The following is a 16,981-nucleotide window of genomic DNA, read 5'->3' as shown; positions in this document are numbered from 1 at the left end:
CTTAGCTGCTACACAAAGTTGTGCTCAAATGTTCCATAGTACTACAGTTCTTCTTTTCCTGCTCTTCTTTTTCTCATCCACATTTGGGCCATGTTCAAACCATCATTCATATCATTATCACAGAGCACAAATTGGAATTTGTGATGGGCAAATAATTTTCATAAATGTCTTATTTTTACAAAAGTTAAAAAGTAAAACCTGTGTTTTTAAAGTCATATGAATATAAAACAATTCCAATAACCCCAGAAAAAGATACACTAGAGCTTCGCTATGATGGTCACGTTGTGGTTGCCCCCTCACAAGATAAGATTATATTATAACAAGGTCTCTTTGGAAATGAATATCTTTATAAACTGAATTTTGCCCTATAGCCAATATAAATTGTTCCCATTATAGATAGTTGATTTAACATATTAAATACCTTGCCAATCTTAAAAGCCCGTGTAAATATTAGCTGTTATTGTTTGTAAATAAAACAAGTTATACTCTCCTAATCTCTTTCACATAAATGCTCATTTGGACAAAGGAGGCATTCATTTGATTCAAACCTGGGTAGTAGGTATATCAATTTATTAGGATCAAAGAATCAAAGAATTGAGGAGGGATGTTAAAGGTCATCTGGTCCATCTCTGCCCTCTATAACTTTCCAACAGGTCATTCAGTCTCCACTAAATACCTCTCAAGATGAGGAACTTGCTACTTGTCAAAGTATTCCAAGTCCACCTTTAGTCAGCTCTAAGTGTTAGGATTTCTCAGGATAAGGAATAAAATTGTTCCTTATACTGAGATGAAGTCTACCTCCCTGATAGTTCCATCTAAGTAAAAGAGGTCATTCTTTGCCTCATTTCTTACCTAGCCCTAATCACTGAATGGGCATTGCCTCAGTCAAACTGAAACGTGGGAAAGGCCTTAGTTTAAAAAGGCCAAGATCTCCCTCCCACAGCATCCAGGGTTATCTCCATTTGTCCTAACCTATCCAGGGTTATCTCCATTTGTCCTAACCTATGTCTTGCCACTGGACCCAGATGGAGAAAATGAGACTAGTTACTTTGCACAATGCTCCCTCATTTAAATCCAATTCACTTGCAAGTCAAAACAGACTGGTTTTAATTCTGACTCCACTTCCAGCCTCAGGGTCAAGGAGAACAAGTACAATCCCTCTTCTACATGACAACCCTTTAAATATTTGACAATAGTTATCATGCCCCTCTAAGTCTTCTCTCATCCAGGCTAAATATATGAGTTCCTGCAACTAATCTTCACAAGTCAAGATTTCCAGATTCCTAATCTGGCCATCTTCTAAGCATTCTTCAGTTTTTCCATGTATCTCTCCTAAAATGCAGTGGCCAGAATTGAATACAATAATTCATATGTACACTGGCCAGAGCAAAACACAATGGGAGGACTCTCATCTGCTCTATTTTGAACACTATACTTCCATGAAAATAATGCAACATCATATTCCTTTCTCTAGATGTGAAATCATAGTGTATTGACCCATATTGAGCTTACAATCCATGAAAACTCCCACTTTTTTCCCATTTACTTCTGTCCAGCTACATTCTTTCCATTCTGTGAGCTTTCGAAAACAATGGAGGACTTCACTGTATAGCTACTACGTTTCATCTTAACAAATTGGGCCCATAATGACAGAAACAAGCTATCAATATGAGAGTAATAACACTACTTAAATGAAGGGATGAGTAGGTTGTTTTTAATATCATCATCATTTTCAAAGGAAAAAATGAGGCTGAGACAAACAATTGACTTAAAGTTACATAACTTTTTTTTTTCAGCAAAAGCCTGCATTTTTTAAAATTTATTTTTAGTTTTCAACATTCACTTCCACAATATTTTGAGTTACTAATTTTCCCCCATCTCTAACCTCCCCACCCCAAGGTGGCATGTATTCTGATTGTCCCTTTCCCAGTCTGTCCTCTCTTCCCCTCCCTGCCCCTATCCCTTCTCCCCTTACTTTCTTGTAGGGCAAGATAGATTTCTATACCCCATTGCCTGTATATCTTATTTCCCAGTTGCATGTAAGAAAAATTTTTATTTTAATATTTGTTTTTAAAACTCTGAGTTCCAATTCTCTCCCTTCTTCCCTCCCCACTCACCCTCCTTGAGAAGGCAAGGAATTCAACATAGGCCACACATGTATCATTATGAAAACACTTCCATAACAGTCTTGTTGTGAAAGACTAACTATATTTCCTTCCATCCTATTATAATGTCCCCCTTTATTCAATATTCTCCCTTGACGCTTTCCCTTTTCTAAAGTGTTTGCTTTTGATTACCTCCTCCCCCAATCTGCCCTCCCTTCCATCATCTCCCCCTTCTACCCTTCCCCCCTACTTTTCTGTAGTGTAAGATACCCAATTGAGTGTCTATGTTATTCCTTCCTTAAGCCAAATCTCATGAGAGCAAGATTTACTCATTTCCTTTCACCTGCCCCCTCTTCCCTTCCAATACAACTGCTTTTTCTTGCCACTTTTATGTGAGATAATTTACTCCATTCTATCTCTCCCTTTCTCCCCCTCTCAATATATTCCTCTCTCATCCATTAATTTTATTTTTTTAGATATCATCCCTCCATATTCAACTCACCCTGTGCCCTCTGTCTATATATACACGTATATTCGCTTCAGCTATCCTAATACTGAGAAAGGTCTCATGAGTTACTAACAATCATCTTTCCTTGTAGGAATGTAAACAAAATGGTTCAACTTTAGTAAGTCCCTTATGATTTCTCTTTCTTGTTTACCTTTTCATGCTTCTGTTGATTCTTGTGTTTGAAAATCAAGTTTTCTATTCAGCTCTGGTTTTTCCCTCAAGAATGCTTAAAAGTCCTCTATTTCATTGAAAATCCATACTTTACCCTGAAGTATTATACTCAGTTTTGCTGGGTAGGTGATTCTTGGTTTTAATCCTAGCGCCATTGACCTCCGGAATATCATATTCCAAGCCCTTCGGTCTCTTAATGTGGAAGCTGCTAGATCTTGTATTATCCTGATTATTTTTCCACAATACTCAAACTGTTTCTTTCCGGCTGCTTGTAGTATTTTCTCCTTGATCTGGGAGCTCTGGAATTTGGCGACAATATTCCTAGGAGTTTTCTTTTTGGGATCTATTTGAGGAGGCACTCTGTGGATTCTTTCAATATCTATTTTATCCTCTGGCTCTAGAATATCAGGGCAGTCCTCCTTGATAATTTCTTGAAAGATGATATTTAGGCTATTTTTTTTGATCATAGCTTTCAGGTAGTCCAATAATTTTTAAATTATTTCTCCTAGATCTATTTTCCAGGTCAGTGGTTTTTCCAAAGAGATATTTCACATTGTCTTCCACTTTTTTATGCCTTTGGTTCTGTTTTATAATATCTTGATTTCTCCTCAAGTCACTAGCTTCCTCTTGCTCCAGTCTAATTTTTAAGGTAGTATTTTCCTCAGTGGTCTTTCGGACCTCCTTTTCCATTTGGCTAATTCTGCCTTTCAAGGCATTCTTATCCTCATTGGCTTTTTGGAGCTCTTTTGCCATTTGAGTTAGTGTATTTTTTAAAGTGTTGGTTTCTTCAGTATTTTTTTTGGGGGGGGGGGCAAGTCATTGACTTGTTTTTCATGGTTTTCTCACATCCTTCTCATTTCTCTTCCCAATTTTTCCTCTGCTTCTCTAACTTGCTTTTCCAAATCCTTTTTGAGCTCTTCCATGGCCTGAGACCAGTTCATGTTTTTCTTGGAGGCTTTTGGTGTAGGCTTTTTGACTTTGTTCACTTCTTCTGGCTGTAAGTTCTGGTCTTCTTTGTCACCAAAGAAAGATTCCAAAGTCTGAGACTGAATCTGGGTGCGTTTTCGCTGCCTGGCCATGTTCCCAGCCAACTTACTTGACCCTTGAGTTTTTAGCAGGGTATGACTGCTTGTAAAGAGTACTTTGTTCGAAGCTTGAGGGAATGCGCTGTTGTTTTCAGAGCTATTTCTATACAGCCAGCTCTGCCACACCAGCACTCCTCCTTCCCCAAGAACCGCCAACCCTGACCTGATGCAAATCTTAAGCACGCTCTGCACTCCTGCTCTGATCCGCCACTTAATTCCTCCTACCAGGTGGGCCTGGGGCCAGAAGCAACTGCAGCTGTAGTTCTGTAGCTGCACCACCCCTGCTGCCCCTGGGGCGGTGGCTGAACCGCAAACCCTTTTTACTCTGTACCCCACAGCTTTTCCCACTAACCTTCTCTGTTGTCTTTGGTGTTTGTGGGTTGAGAAGTCTGGTAGCTGCCACAGATCACTGATTCACAGCGCTAGGGCCTGTTCTGGTTGGTCCTGCCGCTGCTCACACTGAGCTCCACTCCCCTCCACTCCATGCGCGAAAGACCTCATCCAGCCACCATCCAGGCTGTCCTGGGCTGAATCCCTGCTTCCCTCTGCTATTTTATGGGTTCTGCATTTCTAGAATTTGTTCAGAGCCATTTTTTATAGGTTTTTGGAGGGACCTGGTGGGGAGCTCATGCAAGTCCCTGCTTTCCAGTTGCCATCTTGGCTCCGCCCCACCTCAGGAATGAAATTTTCAACATTTTATTTAATTGGAATATTAACAAATAAGATCTTCAATATAATTTCCATCATTTGTGATGCAAAGGTTGATGCACTTTGCAAGATTCACGTGAACTCGATGCAATAACTCCACATTGCCATCAATTTTAGCACATTCACTCTTTATGTGTTCAATCAACTATGTTGCATCTGTGATTTTCATTGAGTACACCTTCTCCTTTAGCATACCCCAGAAAAAAGAAGTCAAGAGGGCTAAGGTATGTTAATATTCCAAATATTTCAAAATATGCATTTTTGCCTATGTGGACACCCTATGGATATTTTTTAAATGCTTATTGATTGATTGATTTTTGTGTCATGGCCCCTTTGGCAGTCGAGGGAAGCTTATGCTCTTCCACAGAATATTTTAAATGCCTCAAATAAAATACATAGTTGCAAAAAAACCTAATTATACTTAATATAATAAACAAAATATTTTTTAAAAATAAATTAACAGTCCCCAGATTAAGGACCCCTGCTTTATTGGAATGGCCCCATAATCTGTGTTTAGCTATGTGATAACTGTCACGCTTATGAAGTTTACAAAAACACAGAGCCAGATCAACACAGGTTGGGTGACATTCAAGATTCAGAAAGAATATAGAATTGTAAGCTAGAATTTTGGTCTAATTCTAGTAAGATGAAATTTCACAGAGATTGATGTCAAGTCTTTATAGGTTCAAATAATAACCTTCAAAATTATAAGAAGGGGGAGAAAAACAGTTCATCTTAAAAAAAAAAAGGGTGTTTTTACAAGCTCAACACCCAGTCGTGGTCATTACTGTTCACCTCACTTTGACTCCTACTTCTCTTAAACTGCCTCACTGACTGTGCAAATGTATCCTTCAAACTCCTTCACTGCCCCCTCCAATTCCAGCATCCCAAGCTGTACTGAATTCCCCCATTAGAATGTAAACTCCTGGGAGTATGGGTACTGTCCTACTTGCTTGTATTTGTATCTCCAGCCTTAAGCACAGTGCCAGGCAATTATTTAAGTGTTTATCTACAATAAGCAATGCGGTGTCTAATACAAGGGAGTGATATCTCTACTATGCTCTTCCCTTGTCAGACCACATCTGCAGTGCTGTGTTCAAGTCTGGGCACCACCCACTTCCATTTTAGGAATGATACAGATAACCTCATTGATAATCGAGAACAACCAGAAGACAGCAACCAGGAAGGTGATGGGCCTCAAGTCATGCTATGAGTTTCACTTGAAGTAAATGAGTATGCTTACCCTAAAGAAACGAAGACTTAAGAGGGACCTGTTAGTTGTCTTTAATTATCAGAAGGGCTATTCACAAGAAAGAGAGATTAAACTTGTTCTTTTTGGTCCCAGGGAGCAGAAGTAGCTGCAATGGGTAAAAGCTGTGAAAAGGAAAACTTAGGTTAGGTGGCAGGAAAAACTACAGAGTTCTCTCCAAAAGTGAAATGGCCTTGAGTGCTGTTGTGCTCTCCTCATAGAGTTCTTAAACAAACACCAATAACCCTATGTTGGGGATGTTATAAAAGGGAATTCTGTTCAGATGTTAGTTGGATACAGTCACCTCTGAAATACCTTCCAATTCTGTTGTTCTATGATTCTGTGAAAACCAATTCCTAGAGTCTAGTGAGTTTTCACTAGCTGGGTTTCAAATTCCAGTTCTAACTATTTATACTGACATTTTTATTTGGTTCACCTAACAGAAGCTGAAAAATTAATAACCAATGAAATCCACCAGTTTATTTTTCCCCAGGACACTGGTTAATTTTCCTCTAGTAGCAATAACTTCACCTTTCTGATTAATTATGTTAAAATTAAATATTACAGGTCTCAGAACATTTGTTAACAAAACCTTTAGCAGGATGACTCTATAGGATATCAAAAATTGGGGACTCTATTTGTAGTCTCTTATCTTCCCATCTGATGAAGGGTCCCATAATATTTGTTACCTTTCATTTCTACATCTCAGCTTTGATTATGAAAGATACAAAGAAACCTTAGTTTCCTCATCTACAAAACAAGGATGATATTACAACTACCTACTTCATACGATTGTGAGGAAAACGCTTTATAAATTTTAAAGTGTCATATGGAAGCCCAGAGAATAGGAGGGGAAGGTAGAAGTTGCCTCTGGCAACAATCAGAGGTGGGAAGTCTCAGGGGGAATGCTCTATGGCAGCCACAACCCTAGAAGGGGAACAGCTGAATATAAAACGGGGTGGGTGGGGAGGGACAAATAAAATTGCCAAAGTTTGAGAACAGTCATACCAGGGAAGGCAGAGGTGAGGAAGGAGCCCAGAAAATTGTCAAGACCAAACAGACTAAGAGGACAAGAGGTGGTAGAGACTAGAACTCACACAACAATCCAAATGAGTAAAACAAAAATATGGAACACCATGAAGAAATATTAAGGGCAGGAGATAAACAAGAAGTAAAACAAACACAGCAGAGACTCAGGGGAAAAGACAGTTTGGCCACAAAGACTACAAGAGTACCTGGAAGAAATTAAACAAGGGATAAAAAATGGAATCATGCAAATTAAATAAGAGCTTTGGAATAAAGAATTGAAAGGAAAATAAAGCTTAGGGCAGAAGATGGAAAATCTTATACAAGTAGTGGTACCCATAAAAAAATAAAACTGACCAATAGATGTCATTAACTACAGAAAACAACAGGAAATGCTTTTCCTAATCAAAAGAACAGAAGAAAATGTGAGGCATTTACTATAAAACATGACTGGCCTGGAAAACAAGGCAAGGAGAGATAACATAAAAAATCATTACCCTTGAAAATTATAGCAGAAAATAAACAAACTAGGATACAGTAGTTCCAGAAATCATAAATTAAAATGACTAGATTTGCCAGAATCAGGAAGCTAAACAAAAATAAGGAACAATCCAACAAGACACCTCCTGAAAAAATCCCCAAATGTCATAGGTAAAATACAGAGGTTCCAGGTCAAAGGGGGCAAAAATGCTACAAGCAGTGATAAATAAACTCCTGTGATATGACAAATAAAATGGAATATTATTTATGCAGTAAGAAATTATTAAAGAGATGAATTCAGAAAAATCTACCAATGAAATGCTACTGAGTGAAGTAAGCAGTTCTAGAACAATTTATACACTGACTACAAATTATGAAGGTCAACCTGAAAGATTTAAGAACTGTACTGAATGCACGAAACAATCATGACCCCAGAAGACTGAAGCCACCCTGCTGGCAGAGACCCAGTTAAGGGGAAGGAGCCAGGAGATAGGGAGAAATTAAGGGAGAAGTGACTAATGTAATGACCCACGGCTAAGGAGACAGTCCCAGTTGAGATTAAGAACACAAAGGATAAAAAAAAATTGGGGCTGATTAGGAAGTGTTTAAGGTATAAAATTAGGGGACAGGAGAGAACTAAAAATTCAATAAAGTAGAGGCAAAGTCCTCTGCTGAGAGACAGAAGGTGATAGGCTTGGGGAAAGGTTTGGAACATTAATACACAAGAAGTTTCCCTATTTAAATTCTATCAGTGGAATTTTAAGAATATACAAAAATTCAGAACCCTAGATTGTTTTTTCAGTTTTTTTGTGGGGGCTTCTGTTTTACTTTCAACTATTCCTTGTTCATCTTTGAGGCACTTAATTCCACTGAATATCACCTCTCAGCCAACAGCTGAAAAAATGAGTATTCAAAATTTAATTATCCGATAGGTTCTTTGAACAATTTAATAATACAGTAAATAAACCACTCAATACAAATGGTGAACTGCTTTTTAAACCTAAATGTTAATTAAGCAATTGACACAACAGGGTCTTAACTATGATACTGTTTTGTGATTTTTATGAATTAATATAAAGGCATCTGAGCCTCCAACAACACGACTGCCTTACTGTAAACTGTAACAGCCCTTCTTTAGAATGCTTATTTTATCTGTTTATTTTATAATGCATAAATTTTACTATGTTTTCAGAGAACTTTCAAGCTACAGAACTGGACTTTGAGTTGATCTAGTCCCTAAATGTTTCCATTTGGAAAACAGAAAAAAGACTTAACACCAATAGGCATTTAAAGGGTTAAGAGTTTTGAGACTTTCAAATTACTAATAGCCATAACTTTGTCAACAATGAAAACTCAATTCAATTTAATTCAGAAAACATCTGTTGAGAACTACTATGTGCAAAGCATTGTTAAGCATTGGGGACTATTATGGGGGAAAAAAATCGCCCCTACCTTTACCCTCAAGGTGCCAACATTCTTCCAGGTAGACATAATTTGTACAACATGTAAATACAGCACAAGGTAAAAGGAGAGTAAGAACACTTACCTACCAGCGTTTTTGTAAGGGTCAAACGACATAGCACGATGCTTGGCACACAGTGGTACTTACTTTGTTTCTTCCTTCCTAATCTAAATTTAGATTCCAATAATTCCCACACTTTGGTCACAGTTCTACCTTTTTGCCAAAAACAGAACAAATTTAAACAGATGATGAGCAAGAGAGATAAGACCAAGTGTTCTAGGAAAAGCACTAAGGGGAGGGATAAAGGGTAAGCACTTGATGTGTGACAAAGTAAAGTCACCACACCAAATATTCCAAAAGGCAGAGATGAAGGAGAAGGAAGAACATTCAGCATATTGTGCAGTTTGGGTAAATCCTCTTCCTACAAAATGGCAGAAAAAATGACATGTTGAGTCTGAGACAGCTACCAGTTCAATTTGGCACATGAAGAGAAGTAGTAGTGTGTGATAAAGGTTGAAAAAACAGAATGAAGCCAAACTGAAATAGATTTTAAGGTTTTAAATACCATGCTAAGGAATGTGCATTTTATCCTGGAGACCATTGGGAGCCCCTGAAGGTTTTTAAGCAAGGAAGTAATATAATGAGACTTATGCCTCATGAAGATTTTTTTGGCAGTGTAAGAGAGATCTTTATTTCCTTAATGAACAAATATATAAAGTGAAAAGGTTTAAATTCGTTCTGCTTTTGCCAAAAAGGCAGAACTAGGACCAAAGCATGGGAATTACTAGGATGTAAATTTCGAGTAGGAAGGAAGAAAGGAAATAAGCGCTACCATGTGCCAGGCACTGTATTATCTCATTTGAACCTCATAAAAACACTGGTAGGTATATGTCATTATCATCCTCCTTTTATAGTTGAAGACGTATGGAAGGAGAGAGATCAAGTGACTTGCCCAACAGCTAGTCAGGGGTCTAAGGGTAAGGTTTGAACTCAGATCTTCTTGACTTCAGACCCAGTATTCTATTGCACCACCTAGCTTCTGATTAAATAAAAGGGGAAAAAAACCTCCCAATTAGCACTGTCCAAAAATTTTAAATGGTCTAGAGGGGAAGAAATGGGCGGGGGAAGAGTTAAGAAGGAGGCAAAAAAGGACAGGAAGGAAATAAAGATAAATGGAAGATAGTTTCTCATCACTAAAGGTCTTCAAGGAGCAGCTAGATGGCACAGAAGACAGAATGGAGGGCCTGGAGTGAGGATGCCTCTTCTTTCCAAATTCAAATGTGGCCTCAGATACTTACTAGCTGTGTGACCCTGGACAAGCCACTCAATCCTGTCTGCCTCAGTTCCTCATCTGTGAAATGAACTGGAAAAGGAAATGGGAAACCACTTCAGTATCTTTTGACAAGAAAACCTCAAACAGGGTCACAAAGAGTTGGACACGACTGAAAAGCAAAGTGGTCTTCAAGCAGAAAATGGGCCTCCACTTTCAGAAGTGATGAATGAAGGCAACGAATACCTCTCAACTTTTTCAGGTAAGCTATCTGTAAGTTTAATCAATTTAAACAAAATTTTATTCCTACTGGCAAAGTTATCAGAAAAAGAAATATATTTTCTAACAATGTAAACAAATATTCATTGGGTGTCAATTTATGTAGCTTATTTAATGATTAAACATAGTATGTCACAGAATAAAAAGTATTCTTCAGTTACAGCATACCCTCCATTTTCATTATAAACTTAGTGTTTCTTTGAAACATTTCATTATTGATTCCTCAAATATATATATACACATATACATATGCATATACACACATATATATACATACACACACACACACACACACATACAGAAAGAGAAAGCAAGCGAGCTCTGAAGAATCTTTCATAACAGGTTCAGCTAAATTTACTTCCAATCCAGTCATACAAATGTTCCTATCCACCAACAAAATGGTTAGTTTTAACAGGCATGAAAAACAGTTCAAAAGTCAGGACTGAATGCTTTCTGTCATCTCCCACATCTCTACCATTCACAACATTTTTAATGCAATTTTTTTTGTAATGAAGGAAAACTCTTATCTTGAAATCTGCCTAAAAATGGTGAATGCTAACAACATTCCAGTAATAGAGAAGGGGCAAAAAGAGTGAGAACTTGAAAGTACTGTGTTGTAACTTGTCTAGAATTCCATCATATATGTTTCTCTGTTGTAAAGTTCAAATACATTTTTGTAAGAAAAACTGTATTTTAAGTGGTGCTTGAAGAAGTTCAGCTATCAAAATAAAGACTGCATACAGAGAACAAGGGCTCTCTTTGAACCTGGGAGTCAGAAAAGACCTAAACTCAAATCCCATTTCCAAAAACTTACTAACTGTGTGACCATGGGCAAGTTTCACTTAACTCCCCCAAACTTCTGTTTTCTCATATGTAAAAAAGGTCTAATAATGTGTCTAATACCTCTATCACATGGATGTTATGGGGATCAAATGAACCTTAAAGTGTACGTACGGCATTACTTCTGCAGAATAATTGAGCTTTTTTGATAACCAAATCAGAAGCCTTTTATTTTGCCTATGTATCTTTTCCTTACCAGTATCTATGATGTCCTGAAAAAAAAAATGTTTCATATTATTTTAACTAAAAAAGAACAAAACTCAGAATTCTATATCTAAACAAGAAAATAAATATTTCCACTCGAGAGCCTAATCCACGTTGCTATTATCTTCTGCCTCCCAAAACAGCGCCCTTTCACTACCCATTTTATCCCATACAGCCCTTTATCTATTTATTAAGGATAAATAATGGAAAATGTGACAAGGAAGCAGAAAGAAAGAGGTTTCTAATTGCTTCAGTTTAATGATTACGGATAATCACTATCTTCAAACCATGATCTTCACCAGTAGAGAGGACAGAGCTGCTGCCGCCCTGTCTGAGAGCCGGGTCTCGCTCACTCCTGATGAGCGCCCCTCCTGGGGATATCACCCAGCTTCGAGAAGAAGCGCTAGCGTCCAAAGAACACAGCCCGGCTCCCATTCCCGGCCCGGCCCTGACCTCGGGCACCACAAATCCAGAAGTTGCCAACTCCTAACTCCTGTACCCACTGAACTCGTAAACACCCAATGGGGCAGAGTTCACAGAAGGCCAAGCCAGCGGGTCTGGTCCAGACAGTTCACCACGGGGCCTTCCCCAGACTGTAACCACTCCCGCCACCATAACAATATGTGTGGGTAATTGCCCTCTGCTTTCCAAGTTGGGTAGCAAATTAGTACCCATCCCAAAGAGTCTCAGCATCTGTCTGTCTGAACCCACTAAATAAAAAGCACAGCAGGAAAGGGGGCGATGGTGCCCAAAAGAAAAAATAAACAGCCAGCAATACTCGAAGTCTCATTTTCCCGTGGACAGCACGAATCGCCCCCAACCCTCCCTCCCAGAGCAGTTCTTCCCAGGGCACCTCATAAACTCTCCACCTCCCAGACCCGGGGTCTCCGACACAGCAGCAGACAAAGCCGCATCACTGCTAATCCTCCAGCCCCTGAACCTGCCGGCCATCCGCAGTAACCTTATTCCGCGCACATACACCCCCACACCCCCCCCCCCCACGCCAAGGCAGTTCGCTACTAATCTAGCCCCAGGACCTGGTCCTCCGGCGATGCACAGTAACCCCAGTCCGCCGCCGCCTCTCCGCCAGCCCCCATACCTGGTCCTCCAGCGAGTCACACAAACTTTGTTCCGCCCTCCCCCTCCAGTTCACATCCTCACTAATCCTCCGGCTCTCGAACTTCCCTAGACTTCCTATCCCAAAGGAAGAGGAGAGGAAAAGGGGGGGGGGGGATGAGGAGAGGAGGAAGAGGAAGGAGGAGGGATGAAAGGAGGAGAAAGATGACAGGAAAAAAGATGAAAAAGAGGAAGAGAGGGGGAAAAGAAAAAGAGAGGAGGAAGGAGGAAGGAGAAAGAGGAGAAAGACGGGGAGAGGGGAAAGAGATAGGGAGAAAGAGGAAGAAGAGGAGAAAGGAGAGGAGAAAGAAGAGGAGGAGGGAAAAAATTTAGGCTTGGCGATTTAGATGGAGAAGCAGAGCAGTAACACCCCCCCCCCCCCGCCACACACACACACACACACACACACACACACACACAAACACACACCCCCATCCCCCCCGCCACACACACGCACACACACACCCCCATCCATCCCCCCCGCCACACACACACACACACACACACCCATCCCTCCATACCCCAAGAGCAGCCCGAGAGGCCCAGAAACAAGGTAGAAGTTCCCACATAAGCCTCCCCCCGCCCCGGCCCCCGTACACGCACTTCCCCGGGCACCGCACATTCGAGGGAGCTGGGAAGGAGACTCCCACGAATGAAAGACACACAAGGGGGACTCGTGCCTTTCATCCTTGCCCTACAATGGCCCCAGCCGGACCGCCACTTTCTGCAGGAAGCCCTTCCCGACCCCCGCCTCGGCCCCTAACTCTCGGCCCGCCCCCCGCCCCGGCGGGTGTCTCCCCTCTCTCCGGCACGCAGCTCAGTGGCACCACGCAGTCGCCTGCGCGCCGTCTGCCCCGGACTGGGAGCTCCTCGAGGGCAGGAGCTGTCCTTCGCTTTTCTTTGTATCCCCAGCGCTCAGCGCAGAGCTCGGCACACAGTAGGCGCTTAATGAACCCCGATCCCCGAGGGGCTCCCCGGGGTGGGGGTGGCGCTCGAGGGCCCTCACTCACCCCAGCACCACGAGCTCTCCGTATTTGCGCGGTTCTTTGCTGGGGGCGCAGGGCTCCTCCGGACCGGGGGCGAACATGGAGCCGCGATCGGCTCTCTCCTCGTCCTCCTGGTCCTCGTCCTCCGCGGGCTCCAGCGGCTCCGGCCCCCCAGGCGCCGCCGCTTCCTCCGCGATCCCCGCCGGGTCCGCGCCGCGGCTACAATCCCATACGGAGAAAGGAGCCAGGGAGCTGGGGAAAGGGACGGCGGCGAGGGGGCCGCGGGGCGGCCAGTCCCCGAGCGGCTCCGTCTTGGCTCCCGGGCTCCGCGCCCTCGCGCCCGCCGGGACCCTGGACCGAGCCCGCGCTCCTCCCGAGGCGGCCGCAACGCGAAGCCCAGCGGCAGTCCCGGAGCGACGGGGCCCGAGGCGAGCGGACGACCAGCGACCTGCCAGCCGAAGGAGGAGCGCAGCAAAGCCGCGGAGACGCGCGGGCGGGGGAGGAGCGAACCGCGGCCCGGCGGAGCCACCCCCGCCTCCGGCCGCAGGCAGCCACCCGGAGCCCGCCCCCGAAGAAAGTGCGGCCCCGGGAGTGACTCGGGGCTGACGGGACTCCCCCTTCCGGAGCACGTGGGGCAGCGGAGGCTTCACTCCCCCCACCCCGCAACCGCCCCCCGCCCCCCCAATAAAAGAAAGAAGAGAAAAGAAACAGCCTCCCCCTCGTGATGTCGACGTTGGAATCGTCCCCTATGTTATGTAAACATAGAGTAAAATGGAAAGGAGGTTCTTAAAGGGACAACTCTATTTTTTTCATTCTTTTCTAAACTTCGAGAATGTGGACTTAGGGTAGGCACGTGGAATATCTGATACCCAGCTGGGCTGGAGGGCAGGCAGGGAGGCAGGGTGCGAATTGGGAGAAACGAATGGGTTAAAAAGTATGCGTGGAGCTTTAAGGAACGCAGACGATTCAGCCCTTGGTTTAAAAAAAAAAGTTCTCCACAATATGGTATAATGCATTTAAAAGAAAACACACACGTAAACACACTCCTACGTACGTGGGGTGAGCAAGACTCTTGATAGATGGTTGCTGGGAAGACTACAAAAATTTGACTCCAGGTGGAGTAGCGTTTTGAGAGGCGCATGAAGTTCTCCCACATCATCATCGCACAGATCGGGCATCCCAGTTTGCAGTTAGCAGGGTACCACATGCTAAAGGGATAATAGTGAAAATTTTGCCGTTAAGTACCATGGGCAGTTATTCAAGTACAGCTTTTTGAAAAGAGTTAATGATAGATAATAATGATAGTCAACTTGTATATTTTCCAGAAAAGCTATTATTGTAGCTTAAAATTATTCCAGAATGAGAAAAAAAAATCTCAGTGACTGTTCCTTTACCTCATCCGGTATTGTATTGTTTTTTGCCTTTGTGTCCTCAGTTCTTAGCCAAAAGCCTAGCACATATTAACCACTTAATAAATGCATATTATTGATTGTTTAGTTAACATATACTAAGTACTCAAAAAGTTCTGGGAATGAGGAACATTATAGATTTTCTTTAAGATGGCTAAGGGAAATATCTGCGGAGCCCGAGTCTCCTCCTCTTATTCCAAAAGTGATCTGGAAAAAGAATAGTGGAATAGGGATCAAGAAATTCGAAGAAAACTATCAGTAAGCTCCTTTATCCAGCCCAGAACTGCACACAAAGGTAGTCAAAACCTGTGGACACTGGAAGAAGGATCTTGCCAGAGTAGCCAGCACTAGCTCAAGTAAATAAACTAGCAGTCTGAGACAGCATCCCGAACAGAAGCCCCAAAGTACACAAAAGCTACAGTGCTCTGATGGGGGAAGGGTTAGAAAACCACAGCGGTGCCTTGATCAAGGAAAGTTAACCACAGAGACGTGAGCAGGGTTATTTAAGACTGCCAGTGCTCTAAGTACAAACGCAGCAAGGAAAGTAAAAGCCAGTATCGGGAAGCCAGGAAAGTACAGTCAGGGCTTGATTACAGACTAAGTACATGAGAAGGGATACATCCTAACCCTGTCACAGAATAGCAAATCAATGAGATTGAGACTAGAGATGTGATCAAACAGAAGAAAACACCAAGTATATTAAGAAATATCATGGGTTAATAATCATCAAAGAAGGAAGCACAGAAGAGAGTAGTTCCACAACAATTAACAAGCAGATCCTCAGAGGAGAAAAAAAAAGTAGCTTAGTCAAAACTACAGGAAGAACCTGAAAAAAAATAAAGCAAGAATAAAAACAGAATTGTAAGTAAAATAGGAGGCTCTAAAGGAAAGAATTGGAAACAGAATAAATAGATTAAACTAGAAGGTAGAAAACATTGCCCAAATAGTGGACTCTCTGAAAACCAGAATAGACCATGTTGTTGTTCAGTTGTGTCTCACTCTTCATGACTCCATTTGGGATTTTCTTGGCAAAGATACTAGAGTGGTTTGCCATTTCCTTCTCCAGCTCATTTTACAAATGAGGAAACTGAGGTAAACAGGATTAAGTGACTTGCCCGGGGTTGTACTGGTACTGGTAGAGGACACATTTGAACTCAGGACTCCAAGCCTAGCACTATATCCACTGTGCCACCTATCTGTCCAAGAATAGACGATATAAAGACCATAACAATAGACAATGGTTCCACGAAATAAATATTAGAACAACGTTGAAAGGCTAAAAAATGAAATATCTATTCTCAAAACTAACTGACCCCAAAATATGTGAAGAATGAATACATTAAGAATCATAAGACTGCATGAAAACCATAACCCTTCCCCACTCCCACCCCAAAAAACCCATGCCTTATTTCAAGAAACCATAAATGAAAACTCACCAAATTTATGAGAACAGGAGAATAAAGTGAAAATAGGAAGATTACACTAATTGATTCCTGGAAAAACTCTAAAATGAAAACTCCCAAAAATATCATAGCTCAAATCCTGAGCTCCTGGTGAAGGAAAAAAAATTTTTTTTAATAAAAATGTGTGCAAGCAGCCAAAAACAAAGAGTTCAAACACCAAAAGAACCAAGTTAGTATCACGCAAGACAAAGCAGGAAAAAAAATTGGAATACAATATTCCAAAAGGCAAAAGATAAAGGCCTATAGCCAAGATTAATTTATCCTGGAGGACTAAGTACAATCTTAGCAAGAAAAATGTTAGAGAATAGATTTTTAATGAAACAGAGGACTTTCAAGTATTCCAGTTGAAGAGACCAGAGGTGAGTAGAATCAAGGAGGGAAAGAGTCACAAACAAAACCAACCTCAACTTGGGGGTGGGGAGTTGGTGGGGGGGAATCTTAAAAGTGGGATTAAAAGAAAAGACAAAAGACTCAGCAATCTGGAAAAGGGAAGGGAGGAGGGGCAGTGAAATAGAAGCAGAGAGCTTCAATTACACATCACTAGTGCAGATGTCAATTTTCCTCTTCTACCACCTTCTTTGCAAAGAGCAGGATATGAGGAAAGCGCTGGAAGAGAGGGT

At 41.7% G+C, this 16,981-nt stretch overlaps 1 protein-coding gene across 1 annotated transcript in view; it reads right to left on the bottom strand.

Annotated features, from left to right (window-relative positions):
• PELI2 (pellino E3 ubiquitin protein ligase family member 2) overlaps positions 1-13,765 on the bottom strand; it is a 126,629-nt gene extending 112,864 nt beyond the window's left edge. The window contains exon 1 of the mRNA XM_036736877.1: positions 13,514-13,765. Within this exon, the coding sequence (XP_036592772.1) occupies positions 13,514-13,590 (77 nt within the window). The 5' untranslated portion in view covers positions 13,591-13,765. The remainder of the gene's footprint in view (positions 1-13,513) is intronic.
• Positions 13,766-16,981: the final 3,216 nt, after the last annotated feature.

This window comes from Trichosurus vulpecula, chromosome 8 (genome assembly GCF_011100635.1).
Source record: "Trichosurus vulpecula isolate mTriVul1 chromosome 8, mTriVul1.pri, whole genome shotgun sequence".
Classification (NCBI taxonomy): Eukaryota; Metazoa; Chordata; class Mammalia; order Diprotodontia; family Phalangeridae; genus Trichosurus; species Trichosurus vulpecula.
Note: the sequence above shows the minus strand (reverse complement) of the source record. Positions and strands in the feature narration are given on the sequence as shown.